Source organism: Mchenga conophoros, linkage group LG13 (genome assembly GCF_057382185.1).
Source record: "Mchenga conophoros isolate Kocher_MC1m ecotype Shallow Benthic linkage group LG13, M_conophoros_male_GT1.1, whole genome shotgun sequence".
Lineage (NCBI taxonomy): Eukaryota > Metazoa > Chordata > Actinopteri > Cichliformes > Cichlidae > Mchenga > Mchenga conophoros.
In genome coordinates, this window is record NC_140538.1 from 23350147 (window position 1) to 23364469 (window position 14323).

At 43.6% G+C, this 14323-nt stretch overlaps 1 protein-coding gene across 2 annotated transcripts in view; it reads right to left on the bottom strand.

The window, feature by feature from the left end:
* Window positions 1-161: 161 nt before the first annotated feature.
* Window positions 162-14323, bottom strand: part of LOC146561315 (striatin-like) — a 27972-nt gene continuing 13810 nt past the window's right edge. Inside the window, exons 3-17 of one of the 2 annotated variants that reach the window (XM_085297307.1) lie at window positions 12141-12214; window positions 10232-10310; window positions 9058-9222; window positions 8759-8894; window positions 8498-8660; window positions 7660-7770; window positions 5609-5752; window positions 5361-5497; window positions 4609-4784; window positions 4075-4122; window positions 3867-3988; window positions 3607-3774; window positions 3374-3514; window positions 2673-2861; window positions 162-1727 (exon numbers count right to left, since the gene is read on the bottom strand). In XM_085297307.1, the coding sequence (XP_085153433.1) occupies window positions 1558-1727; window positions 2673-2861; window positions 3374-3514; window positions 3607-3774; window positions 3867-3988; window positions 4075-4122; window positions 4609-4784; window positions 5361-5497; window positions 5609-5752; window positions 7660-7770; window positions 8498-8660; window positions 8759-8894; window positions 9058-9222; window positions 10232-10310; window positions 12141-12214 (2023 nt within the window). In that variant the 3' untranslated portion in view covers window positions 162-1557. The remainder of the gene's footprint in view (window positions 1728-2672; window positions 2862-3373; window positions 3515-3606; window positions 3775-3866; window positions 3989-4074; window positions 4123-4608; window positions 4785-5360; window positions 5498-5608; window positions 5753-7659; window positions 7771-8497; window positions 8661-8758; window positions 8895-9057; window positions 9223-10231; window positions 10311-12140; window positions 12215-14323) is intronic. The other variant, XM_085297308.1, reaches the window with a different exon arrangement.

The window sequence follows — 14323 nt, forward strand, 5'->3', positions numbered from 1 at the left end:
ACCGGCCCTCGTGGACTGAGATTATACTATACCAGGGGTGGGCAAAGTAAAAATTGAGGCTCAAGTTGAAGCCCACAGGATAACTGTGGGTCCATGGAAGCTGTCTTGGATGGCTCGGGGGAGAGAAAAAAAAGTCTGCAAAAAGACCAGCCTCAGCCAAATTAACATTTTACAGCAGGTTTTATTTTGAACATACTTTCATATACAAACCAGTGACTGAGAAAATGGCTCATTTGAAGCTGTACTCTACTCGTACAACATCGTAACTTTTCTTATTACCCTCCTCAGTTTACAGTAAACTGGAATTGCAGGACATTTCTCTTCCCTTGGTGTCGGATGGTCAACTCATTTCAAATAGTCCTAAAGTACTGCACTAATTTCCTGCTAAACACTGGACTACTGTAAATATCTGGACATGATACATCACATTGCAGTTAAGCATGTCCACACGACTGGGGAAAATTACATACAGTACAAGCCATTCACTTCAAACATGAGCAAACTGGCCAAAAATCAGTTAATTATGCCTAACGTTGACATCTAGAACCAAGTTTGAATTGTAATTATATAACCAAGATGGTTTACTTTGGACACATATGTTGTAATCTTACTTCTGAAGTGTACAATTACTTGAATCTAACAAACAGGCAATATAATTAATGGTTTTTATCACTCTACCAGCTTTGAAATGCACAAAACTGATTCCCCAACCACACTTATCAAAAAGGAGCACTCAAACTCACGCTGCACAGTAAATTTTAAGACTGAATATATATTTTGTTTATTATAAGCATTTGTAATTTTACATCCAATGTTAAAATCAACAACTTTGTGACAACCAGCTCCGATTCGCCGCCACCCCCCTCCCTCCCTGTTCCCCGAAAACAAGCTTGTTAAAATAACGTTTTCAAGACCTTTTTAAAGCAAAGGCACATTTGTCAATACGTGTTTTTAAAAAGGAAAATAAAGGCAGGCCAGCAAGCAGAGTCAGTCTGGGAAGCAGACAAAGAGGAAGTGAGAGGCTTCCGTGACAGCTCCAGCGGACCTTCGGTACCCCACGTTTCTGGAACACAACAACAAAACCTGACTTGGAGTAAAGGGCCCGGACCTGGTTTTGTCTCAGAGGGAAGGTCGAGGGCCTGAGGGATCCGGGGTGAGCGTGAAACCACACGGGCAGAAGAAGAAGACGGGGCTTGAGACTTCATTTCTCCACTTCACGCTCTAACACTTGTCCTGAGCCTCCGAGCTTTCGAGGTTAAATTTGAGTCTGTATGCAGGGGCGCTGTGGCCGGTCACACCCAGGCCTGCCTGGATGGTAGATGGGGGACCAGAAGGGCAGTTCCCCTCCCGACTGGCCTCCCTGCTGACCCTTTCTATGGACAGTCACAGCCCTGCTAGTGGCTACATAGTCTGCAAGTCCAACAGGAGACCAGTGGGCTGGGTGAGGTGGGATTGGATCCCTGCCTGAAGGTCCTTCCTCTGCTGTGTCGCCATTGGTCCCTGATCACGGGAAGATGAGTCAGAGAGCGGGGCTGTGGGGGGAGACGCAGCTCCGCGTCATACAAACACCTTGGCGAGAGCGTCTGCTCCAGCACTAGCAATGTAGCATTTTGACGGATGGAACGCCACATCGTGGATCGATTCCTCAAACTTCTTTCTGTGAGCCGTGAACTCCTGGATGCAGGTTTTACTCTCCAGGTTCCACAGACGGATAGAGCAGTCGTGACCTGTGGAGAAGATGACGAGTGAGAAGAGTTGCAGAAGTGAATTTGCGCGAGTATGAACAGCTTTATGAATAGGGATGGGTACCAGTATCTGGTGCCATTATGGCACGGTAGTAACTGTAGTAACCAGACCTACTGAGATGTCATACACTTTGGATTCTAGCCAATCATTTTACCTTTGCAAGCGTAGTAGGCGGGCCCAGGTACGTATGTTCTTTTAGAGCAGAGCTACAGATTAAAAATGCCCTGGCTGTACTTCACAGCAAAAGATGCAAACTCAGCAGCAACAAGTGCTTTAAGGTGATACTGTGCAAAGGAGGTAACACCTCGAATCTGATGAAACACCTGGCGACGCATTGAGTTTTTTTAAAAGCCGAGAAATGCACTGTATTTGATAGCTTGATGCAAGACCTCACACCACATCTACTGCGGGTGTGGGTGCCTGTTATCGGACCCGGAGTTAGCAACATCCCCCAAGAACCCGAAGAGGAGAGTCCTGGCCCCTAGCCCTGCCAGTGTAGCAGAAATGATGAAGGCAGCAGCAGCTGTTCTTCTCTGCGTGAGTAGCTTAATGTTGTTCATGTGTAATTTACGTTCTGTGTTCTCCATTCTTTAAGCACCGGTTCGAGCACCGGCACAGTTTCAAAAGTACCGGTTTGGTACTGGTATCGGAAAACGTAAACGATACCCATCCCTATTTATGAACACTCTTATAAGTAACCCATAACAGTGTTATAGAGAATAATCCTTTAATTGTCCCACAAGGGGAAATTTGGTGAATATTTTGAGAATTCTAAACACTGTATATTTTCTTCTAACTTCAGACGCATCTAAAATGTTTCCAAGTAAATTCAGCCGACACACTGTTGGGCGAATCCACCTAATAAACCAGAAAATGTTAGTTTTGGTAAATTAAATCTAGGATAGGGAGATTCATAAGGTACTTACTGCCTGACATAAGATAAAGTCCATTAGGGTCCACTGCTAAGCTGGTGACAGCATCCAGATGGGCCACCATGGAGTGAATCAGCTTCCCACTGTTGTTGTCAAAGAACTTGATGTGTCTGTCCTCCTGCGCAGTGATGGTGATGGGTAGAGTGGGATGGCTGAGGACCTTGTTGATGTGAGAGGGAGTGCCTGTTGAAAACAGATGAGCACAATGGACTTTAAAACAGCAGCTATGAGACAGCAGAATAACTAAAGGGATGATCGGTCGGGGGGAAAAAAAAAAAAAAAAAATCTCTTTTCAAAAATTTACAAATCAGGGTTCTTGGCATAAATATAAATTATGGATTTAAATGCACATGTACAATACAATTTTAGTTTTGTAGACCTCTCATAAGTTTTTTTGATGCTGAAATGCATATTTAGTGTTGTAAAACACATATTACAAATACTAAACATTAACATCTATCTCCAGATCTTTCTAAAATTAAACTAGTTTGGACAACAAGCAACAGCAGCGTTTTATTTCCTTCAGCCACCACTAGATGTTAGTAAAGACCCTTTATTATGGCCATAACATGTCTTCAAAAATAGCTTCAACCCCTGAAAACTTTTACTGGTGATAAGCTTTTAAGGTTTTTCCTCCACCGCTATCACAACTGTGCTAGTGTTGGTGTGTTAGTGACCAACAGCTCCAAACCTACCTGGCTCCAAATTGGACTCCAGACTGAGAACCAGCTGACGGGTCTCCATGTTGAAGAGGCCGATTTGCCCGTTTGTGAAAGATGTGACCAGATGAGCTGGATCACTGCACACCAGATCTACCGAGGAGGGAATTCCCAGCTCTGGTACAGGAAAAACACAAACAAATTATTTTACCTGCTCAGTTGACAAAATGTTGAAAAACGAGGATAAGCAAGACGAGTAAAGTCAGTACTTTTGTTTTCGTTGAATACTGCGAGGGCAGGTGAGGTGGTGTTGGCGTCCCACAGTCTCACCGTCCCATCCGCGGAGCAGGAGAGAAGGCGCTGGTGTGCGCTGCTGTACACCAAACCCCAAACAGAGTCCGTGTGTCCGCTCAGGGCTCCTCGCAGCACAGATGGATCTGTGAGAGAAATAATGAAGAAGAACTCCATTCAGACATCGTGATCTGATTAGAAAACCCTCAAATTACAACAAAACCCACGAGGCTGTTACCGTATGAGTCGTAGGGGTCGATGTTGGGATTGGGGGTGTTCCAGCACTGAATAGTCCCGTCGACACCGCCGCTGAAACACTGCTCCCCTGTACTGCTCATCGCCACACTCAGTACAGCACCCCTGTGGTGTAAATCATGAATCATCTATTAAACCAGCACTAACACAAAGTTTTATTCACGCCGTGTTTTGTTTTTGTTGTTTTTTACCTGTGAGCCCTGAAAGTGTAGATCGGTTCCACATCTAAGGACGTACTTCTGCAGACAAACAATTTGCATTTTATTATGACATACAGAACTAACCAGCAGAGAATAAATGTCAAAGACTTGATTAAATGCTTTAATGTGCCGTTGCACCACTGAGCTGACATCACACTGTTTAATTGTCTTATTCACAGTAACTGTTCCCCTTAAAAATGACTTCAGCTTCCTAAAATCCAAATCACTACCAGACTGTGTGTGGGCTGCAGAGTTGTGACACGGCAATAACAAGTCTTGGGAAGCAGTGTCGTCAGCTCTTTGTCACACATGGGATCGGTTTCCTGTGACTGTATCATGTGACGGCACGGCAACAGAGACAAGCTCACTCCTTACGAGCTTCCAGTCAAACAGACGAGCTTTTCTCTTTAATCAGCGTCGCTCTGCTGCTGCAGCACGACACGCTGATCTCAGAGCGTCTGTGCGTTTAATTATTAAAAAACAAAAACAAAGGATGAGGTGATGTCTGAGTAAAGGCATTCGTACTTTTTGGCAGGAGCGGTCTTTTGGAGGTTCCACATCTTGAGCGTGTGGTCTTCTGAAGCGGTGATCAGGACGGGCTCCACGGGATGGAAGGTCAGAGCCCGAATCCCATCAAAATGACTCCTCAGAGTGAATTTGGGGTTCCATGTTTTTCTCATGGCGTCTTTGTTGTTTCCAATCTGAAGAGAAGATGGCAGAACTCAGCATCCAATCAGCAGAATGAACAGCTTCATAAAGTATAAGCAGCAGCTCAGAGCAGAGCCACAGTTGGATGCGAAGGATTTTGTTTATTTATTAGCAGCATAAAGTAACAGTTTCATAGATTTATATATAAAAAAAAGAAGTATGATTAAAAAAAACCCTCAAAGGCAGCATAACTGTCACTATTTACTGCCTGTCATGAAAACAACTTAACATCTTTGTTAATTTTTCAGTACTTTGATAAACATCCTTTTTTTGCATAAAATAAACATCAGCCCATCTTAACACAACAAAAAAAACAAAAACTTTTGGAGCCACGTGACTTATATTATTGCAGTAAACGTGATCTAAAAAGATCTTTTATCTTTATTACATTTTGTTGGCAACAGTTTATAAAAACAGCTTTTTGATGTGTTTTTCCCCTGTGACTTAGACAATGTTGTTGCGATCAGAGAAAGAAAGCAGGATGCCACATAAGCTAACATAAGGAAGTAGTTTTCTCTGAAGAAGTGATCCTGTGAGTCTTTGAATGATTTCTGTGTTTTCCTACTCACATCGTAGGCGAGACTGTCGGCCTCGTTGGCCACAGTGAGTCCAGCCAGCTCCCCCAGGCCCAGCTCACTCTCCATGGCCTCGTCCGTGCTCATTATGAAAGACTTCCCTGAGGTGGGCGGGAAGGTCAGCGACTCAACTGGGAAAAGAACAAACAATTAAATAAACATGCAACCCGATAACTTTGTGGGCAATTTTATCTGATCTATTGTTTGACTTCTACATCCTGCTGGTATTTTTTCTGGAGCACCTTCATCCGTTCGGTTTGCATCGTGCTCGTTGAATCGGGGTACGTTGGGCCGGGATTGAGGGGCGGGTGCAGGCTGGATGTGGGATAAGTCCTCTGCATCTCGAAGGTTAGCCAGCATGTCCTGCAGCTTGGATCGATTGGGTCCTGTTTAGCAAGTCAGGTTAAGAGTTAAAACAAAAAACACACACATAAAAATATTTTGTCAAAAAGCTGCAACTACAGGCTGAAAGAAAGAATGCAGATAAAGACGGAAGGAAGGCAGCATTAAAAGGCAAGAAAATAAATTATAAACTCTGATTGTAAAGGAAGGAAAATGAAGAGAAGCCACCAGAAAAAACCTCGTAAAATGAGAAAAAGAGAAGTTGCTGAGGCGCATTCATCACCAAAGGGTGTGCTGTGTGGAGAGGGTAACTTCAGATAGAGCTGCGTTTTGAGGCGTGATAAATGAATATATAAATGTATATGTAGTGTTTACTGTGCAGGACTACATGCATTTCCTAACAGAATTAAACCTGATTGTTCAAGTAAGTCGTTTGACTGTTTTTAAAAGTCTCCTTGTGACAGAAAGCAAGACTGCAGGCATCAGCTTAGCTTAGCATACAGTCCGGAAAGAAGGGCAATAGTTGAGCTCAGAGCAGCTGCCAGGGAACCTGCAGAGACTTGAGGTAGTCCCTGGGGATGTGTACGACACGCAAACATGGAAGTGGACTTTATCTTCTAATCTATTTGCCTTTATACTGGGTGTAAAATATGTTATACATTGTATATATGAGGTTTCAGCAGGCCATGGGCTTGTCTATTCATTTGGGAATTGAGCCCATTTTTCAGGGTTTCTGGAATAAACAAAAGGCAATTAACAGCTAGAGCTAAATGTAATCCCTCTTTTGTTTCAACACATGTTCTGCGAGCAACCGGAGCCTGCTCAAACCAGATGGTCAATAATGAATATGCAGATATCTGTTTATATTAAAAAGATTGCCAATGGGAGGAAAGCTCTGTTGACTCTTACCTGTTGTTTTCATATAATGGTCTCTGAATGGGTCAAACTAACAAAACATAACAGACTAATTAGCTTCAGAGGTGGATGTAGCTCAGTTTCCTTACATTACCGTAGAGGAAGGGCAGCTGTTATGCTGCTTATAGCCAACAGATGGATAACAGAGTATATTGATCGTACAATTGAATTCTCAGCCCAGTAGAAATATTTCTCCCCCCCCAAATGTCAAACTACTTCTTAAAGTGCCAGATGATCTCCTCCACACAGGCACCAAAGTGATAAAGCTCCAACACAGCAGGAAAAAAAGCCAACTGTGTAAAGTGGTGTTACAGTCAAGAGCAGAAGAAAGTGAAGCAAACTTGTTGTTGATCTCATGATTCAATCACAACAGCAGGAAAGCAGAGCGTGGGTCTCAAAACAAATGTGAAATCTAAGAGCTCTCAGTGGCTGAATGGGTCTGAAGTGGGCTGCCATTATGAGAGCTGTAGTATTCAGCTGAGTCACTTCACTGAGTCACTGAAAAAAATAGCGTTTAATTGCCATCAATTTATGGCAGCGGCAAAATTACTCGTTACTGTTGCATCAACATGGCTGACAGATGAGGGTAAAGATGGTGAGGATTATGTTATTATGACTGGAGAAGATACAGAAACAGATGACTGAGGGTACTATTGCTGGCCCAGATGGGACACAGATGGACCTATCGTCACAGCTAACTCATTAATCTTATATTTGACAGTGTAGAGGAGAAGATGAATACGGCTATACAGTAAAAAAAAAAAAAAAAAAAAAAAAAAAAAAGCTTAAATGGGATAAACATGCATTGAGCATAACAATGAGTTTGGACAGGAAAATGATCACCAGAAGACAGAAGAGACATCAGTTTGAAAAGACGAAGAAGACGAGAGACAAAAAGATAAATGAAACTGAGGAGCAGCCAGAGACGGAAATGAAATTTTGTTTTTGATTTTAGGCTTTTTGGCTTAGCTCAGGAAAAGTCAGGCTCTACAAAGAGAGGAGAGGGAGGGAGGCAGCATCGCCCGACAGGACTTACTCTTCACCCCCTTTTTCCCCTTGCGCTCCTTTTTGTACTCCTCCTTGAGTTTGGTTATCAGGCCCGGGTCCACGTCCCAGGCCTCAGAAATGGGAACCTGCTCGTCCTTTTCTACACAGGGAGAACAAAACCAGACCGAGAGGCTGTTGAGGAACTGGCCTGGTCGAGGCCCGATTTGCCTCGCAGGGCCAAGGCTCATGCTCTCCTGGAGGCTTCCCTCAGGAGAGCAGAAGGTCTGAGGTGAGCACCTTTGACATTACATAACTGGGAGCAGCATTTTCAGGCATCTCTTTTAATCTGCTCACGATTTCTTTTCCAGTCTATGTAAAAGTAATGGCAGGGTTGTTAATGTCATGTGGCGGGTTCTCAGTGCTAAATCTGACCAGAAAAATCATCCCATGCATAGTCTAGTGTACTGACTTTAGGTTTACAGATGACTCAACACTAAGATCTGTGGTCAGAGTCAAAGAAAACACCTCAGCATGACATTAAGCCCATTTTTTTTGATCAGTGAGATACACTGGGAACACACAAACAGGAGTGGGATGCACATTGTGGTCACAGGTTGGCTGGCTATGGGAACACACGGCGGAAAGGATAAGAAACTATGATTAAACATAAACTCCCAACATCATGACTAATGACCACAGCATGATATGTGAATGACAAGTACTCCATGAACGGTCACCAAACTGAAAACAAGATCTTTACATTTACTCACAGATAATACAAAAAGGAAACATTTTGATATCATAACTGCTCTAATTGTATCTAGTGTCTGGCTAATAGTGTCATCCACTCCAAACTCTGATCTGTTGGTGATTAACGTGTGACTCACCCCAGTCTGTGCCGTCCCCGGTGCCTCTAGTCTCTGGCGAGGTGTCCATCTCGTCAGGACTAGACAGGAAGTCGAAGCCCTTCATCACTTCCTCTGTGTCAGGGTCCTCAGTGGTGTCCATACTGGCGGGCGACGTAGACGATGCAGGCTTCTTCCTGATGATCTGCAGGGAAATCATTGCCGGCCATTGTTAATAGTATAGTAACAACTTCTGCAAAAACACGTGAGAACAGAAGGTGGGAAGGTCGACTGGTTTCTTACCGTCCTCGATTCCACGTTAGTCCTGTCTTTCCCCTCGCTCTCCTCTTCCTCGTCTTCATCGCTGAACTCAGCAGCTGCATTCTCAATGAACTTGAAGGCTTCCAGTACAGCGCTGGTGTCAGAGAGCTCCGTTTTCCTGTTGAGTGAGAATGATTCATGCATTAAACACACAGCTGCACTAACTATGCTTTTAAAGCAAGCCTTTCAATTCCATTATATCAGCTTTATTTGACTTTCATTTTCAGTCATTCTGTGATATACAAGGAGTGTATAGACACCCTTAAAGGGTGTATGCTCACCCTCTGGTGCCCTTTGTTGTTGCGTCTGTCCCGTTGACCAAAGGCTCGGTGCTCGTGCGTTCCCCTGTCCTTCCAGCTCCATCCCCGGCTAGTCCTAGCAGTGCTCGGACTCGCTGGGACTTTACATCTAAGATGGTGTCTGTGTAGCCCACCTCCTGTAGGTACCTGGAACAAAGTAAGAGGATTTAAATATGGATGCATATGGTTTCCCCCAAGTTTTTAAGTAATATTTGTGCAGCAGTAAAGTCCTGCAGTGACGCAAAGAAAGACAAAATTAACCCGGCTGCGTTACTTTTACTGTCTTGACCTCACCATGAAAGACACAAAAGCACTTCTCGCTGTTAAAAATGTCTCTAACAGTCAACAGTCTCACCACGACAAGCTACTCATCAGATATTACACCTGCCCTGTGGGGACGCAGAAGAAGCTTTAGCAATCTGAGCGGGCGACTGAATGAAAGGGAGGGGTGTTTTAGCACATTATTGATCTGTCCCATGACACGAACTCGTGAATAAATTGGCTGCATCATCAGGCGGCATGTTGGGGCAGATGATGTGTGAGGCTGCCTGATGGTGTCTGGTTTATTTACAATGACAGACTAGAGAGCAGGATGATAGGATAACCACACTCTTGAGTGTGCTGGGTGCACCAGAGGAAAGGAAACACACGGAGCAGGTAATGATGGCTGCTGGCCATGTGAGGGAGCCCTTTCCCACACTTTCTTTTTTGGCCCATAGTAAGTAGACTGACACAAGGGACAAATATCTCAGAGAAATGTAAGCAGAGGTTGGAAATTGATTAAACTTGATTCAAACCAACGCTTTCTGCTTATTGGGCCCATTCTACGTGTTTCTACAAAAGGGTTTCAGTTTTCTCGGTTCTGAGTTTGAACACAGTGAAGAAACAGCAGAAAAAAGGTGTGCATGTGACTCAGGGAAAGGCTGTCATGAGTTTGACGTAACTGATTTGCAATGTGCAACTGCCAGGGAAAAAAAATTGCCTCCAGCAATGATTAAGCAATTAATAAGCTTGGAAGCACACCATTCCAGTGATTTGGACATTTCAGTTCTCAACAGAAGACGTCGATTTCAGTGCAGTTAATTTTAGCGAGTTTAGTAGGTTTCTGGGTTGAAGACCGTTTTTTTGATCGAGGTTTAAAAGCGCGTGCACTCACTGTCTGAGGAGCTGACGGCCTTGTTTCCAGGACAGCTGATTGTTGAGCGATCCAGAAGTCTCGTTCTCATTGGCCTCGTCTGGAGAGAGACGAGGAGGACACAAATCAGGGCAGCGCAAACAGACATTATTTCCACTCTGTAAACACGACCGAGACATTCCTAAATCACAGCAACCATACACTCGTGTACTCAGTTTCTTTCAGTCTATAAAAGGTTAAACACACTTATAGAGAAAAGAGTATGGTTTCTCTTTGAATCGTTCCAGTGAAAACGAGTTGATTTATTAATAAACTCACTTAAAAAAACAAACAAAACAAAACAGCTTTAAACAAAATATTTACATCCTTTAAAAATTTTTGTTCATTTGACAAACTGGATTTTGATGCTGCTTTGACTTTAAAGTGGATTTTCAAAAACTCACTGTCACCAGCTTTTTCCGTGACGTTAAAGCAAAAACATTTGATGTCGTGTGATGAATTCTAACACCGCTGAAACGACTCGTCTCTGCCCCACCCGTCTCATGACATACTAGAAAGATCAACAACGTGTGCTGGTGCTTCCAGCATCCAGCCCGACACGCTCCGTCTTTCTATGACAAACAATGAAGGTTTTCAAAGCTCACTTTGATACTTTAAGTCAACAGTCCGTTGGCGAGTCAGCTGGGAATTTTGCATGGAGCACAGAGACGCGTTAATGAGGTTTAGACTGGGTGGGAGAGTGTGCGTATTTATGTGCGTTGCAGGGTGGAATTGGCAGGGCAGAGAGATGAGAGTGCCTTAAAAACTGGGTCATGCCTAATTCAAGAGGGTGATGAGCGGGCAGGTGTGCCACCACACCAGCAACACCTCCCACTTCTCGTCTCTCACTCCCCCCACCCGCCCCCATCAACCAACACCTCTCCCCTTCACCTCCTCTCATTCATCAACACTTCAAGGGCTCGGGTGCTTTGAAGAGCTCTGATGAATAGAGATGAGGAGAGGAAATATCCCAATCTGACTTAACGATGGCAGTGGACCCAAACATGAGAGGCCAATTAAACTATAATAATATAACAAGAAACAGGTAGCATGCAGATTTCAGAGTGATGCTGCTGTTAAATAAGGTAAAGGAAAACACGCTAGAGATGGAGAACTGATGCCCAGCATCAAAGATTAATTTGTGCGAATTCTTCTAACTTGGTTTTAGTCATGCAAAGAGATTTGGTTGCATTTCCCAGAATTCTTGGATGTACATTCCCAAGCATCGAGCTCATTTTCCAACAACTGTGTAGCTGCTTTCCATCAGCAGGTTGAACTAGAAATGGCTACATTTTCACATTTCTACGCTCTTAAGGACTTCTTATCTATGTTGAGCTGAGAGGGAGTTGCACCCCTCACTTCAACACTAGTAGCTTTCATTGTGTGGACTGTTTCTGTTTTGATTGTTGTTCTCACAGCATTAAAGAAAAGCAGTCATTTTCATTACAGCTTACCAAGCAGATTAACAAATAAGTTAACAGGAAAAGGAGCACATTCTCGCAGTTGTGAGGCTACGGCAAGGTAATACTTGTGCTGTTTGAAAACTCATTACTGATTTACTGTTTCAGCTCCAATTACATTGTTTCTAGAAATCGGTTTTCCAGAAACAATGTCACTGTCACCCTGAATAATCCTAACCATTTCTCAGGGACTGGTTTCTATGAAAAACCTCTAAATGCTCTAGAATGAAATATTTGTACTATGGCAACGAAACCTAATCTTTCACTATTCAGGAACTTCTGAACAGATCTATCGAGACAAACAAGATTCAACACGATCGCAGGAGCTTCGCATGTGTAACCATCCTGTCACCAGAGGTATGTGAACTCAACAATCACAGTGATTTAGTGTGAGGAGGTGGAGCTGGCCGTTTGGGTCTCCATGGACTTACCCGAGTCGTAGCTTGGAGGCTTCATGTCACCTTGGTTTAACTCTGTCCCATATTTTAACTTGTGGTACTTGGCTCTGGGAGTAAAAGAGAGAAAGGAGAAAAAAGGGGGACAGAGGCAAATAAGTAAACAGGATTGATCAGAAACGGCCCAAAAAAGCTATTTAAAAAACTCATTATGCACAATATTTGCATAATAAGCTCCCAAAGTCGGCCCAGCTGCAACTTGTTCTACTTCTCACAGACCGGTTAGCTTAAACAAGAGGCACACTTGTAATAGGAACGTAAGACAGCGTGTACCGAATCATTAAATAGCATATTTCTGACAGTATATAAAACAGGACTGCTTTGAACTCGAATTTCCAGCATTTATCGGCTCATCGTAGTCTCCTGTATACGAGTGAACATATTCAAATTAAATTATTTGAATGTTTAGAGACAAATAAGGAAACAGGTAAATATTCACATTTGAGCAGCTGAAACTAGTAAATCTGTCTTTTTTTTTTTTTAAACCAAAAAAGACGACTTAATCAGTTTTCTGTTAACAAACAATTAAGTGACTAATGTTTTTTTTCAGCTGTGGGGGATAATATATGCCAACTGACATAATAACCTTTTACTCTACAAGCCTTTAGGTTACAGTCGCTGAAATTTTATTTAATTTGTTTGACATTTCCAGTTGCTGTTCAAAACGGATAAACATTAATGCAGTTTACACATACAGTGATGACATCACAGTTTCAGGTGATTCAGCTTTCGCAATAATGACGTGAAGTTTCTTCCAGTGGCTTCACACGCATCCACAACAGTGGAGTCCACACAAGGAGAGCTTGTGTTCACTCATGTCTGTGATGCAGAGGAACCATCACATGAGAGCGGTGTGAAGCAACCCCCATCAAAATCTAATTCATTTTAAATTGGGTACACCCTACATTCAGAAAGCCATTCCTGATATTGCTTTGAGATACCCTCGGAGACATGACCGGTTGCTTAGCAACCAGGCATAGTGGTAGTAATTCTGGGTTAAGTGTTGCTCCAGAGGCAACGTCTGTAGTGATCTCACTGGAGAAAAGTAGACAAATACATGCTGCAAACAGCCAGAAGAAGATCTGACGCTCAAACCCAGAACGATGCTCCTCGCAGAGCGCATGGAGGCAAAATATAACTAACCTCTGAGGTGACCGGAGGAACGAGAAAGTGCTAACCCATTCTGACACCTGTCTAACTCAGTTGTGTTAAGGCCCTCATTAGCCTACACAATCTCCCTGCTCCCAGATCTAATTATGATACCTGCAGCCAGCCATTTCATTTGTTACCTACCCCAGTTTTCACTTTCTTGTGTTTAACCTTTACTTATCCAGGGAGGACTCTGCTCACTGTCTTGGTTCAGCAATGCTTCTTCAGCTCACAGGCTTCAAACACAATCAGAGCCTTCGACTGTCAGCCACAGAGCAGTTACATACATCCTGTGTGGTTGCTGAGACAGTGATCCGAGTGCCTGGCTACATAAAGAATGCACTAAATCACACTTACAAAAATCCAGAGGCCTATTTTATCAGTTTAAAGACTGTTAATTCTTCAAGCCCCGCTGGGGTAATGTGCTCGGTGGCTTAGAGACACTTTAATAGAGATGTGTAGACATCACTGACATCTCTGTTCCAGTGTGCAGCCATGCTTCAAAGAGAAAGGGAAATGCAAAGTGTTGTCACCACCACTACTACTGCATCGCCCTTTCGTCTTGGAAAGAACGTGCCAACGGTGACCTCGCCTTTGGTAGAGAGAGGACTCCTACTCCTTCCAATTCTGTCCTCCTGCTGGGGACCGTGCAGCCATGAGCATCTGACAGCATACAAAGCGTTCATGCCAACACTTGCTCTCAACTGGAGACATAACACCAGCTGGACTCGGGGGAATCTCTCTAGCACTCTGCTTCTGCTGACACCAGCTGAGACATCAGACTGGGACAGAGAAAATAAGAGGAAATTTTGGGGGGGGAGGCAAAGAAAGCCCACTACTCTTTAAGCATCAGTTTAGCTCCGTGGCTGAGCAGGCGACACGGCATATGGCTGAAACACAGCGGTTCGAATCTTTATCAACAAATCCAACGTGATGCTTTGTTGACTAGTGAGAATCTGACACAGCTACGGTACCCCTTAAAACAGTCTCAGTGGCAGGAACCTTTTTTT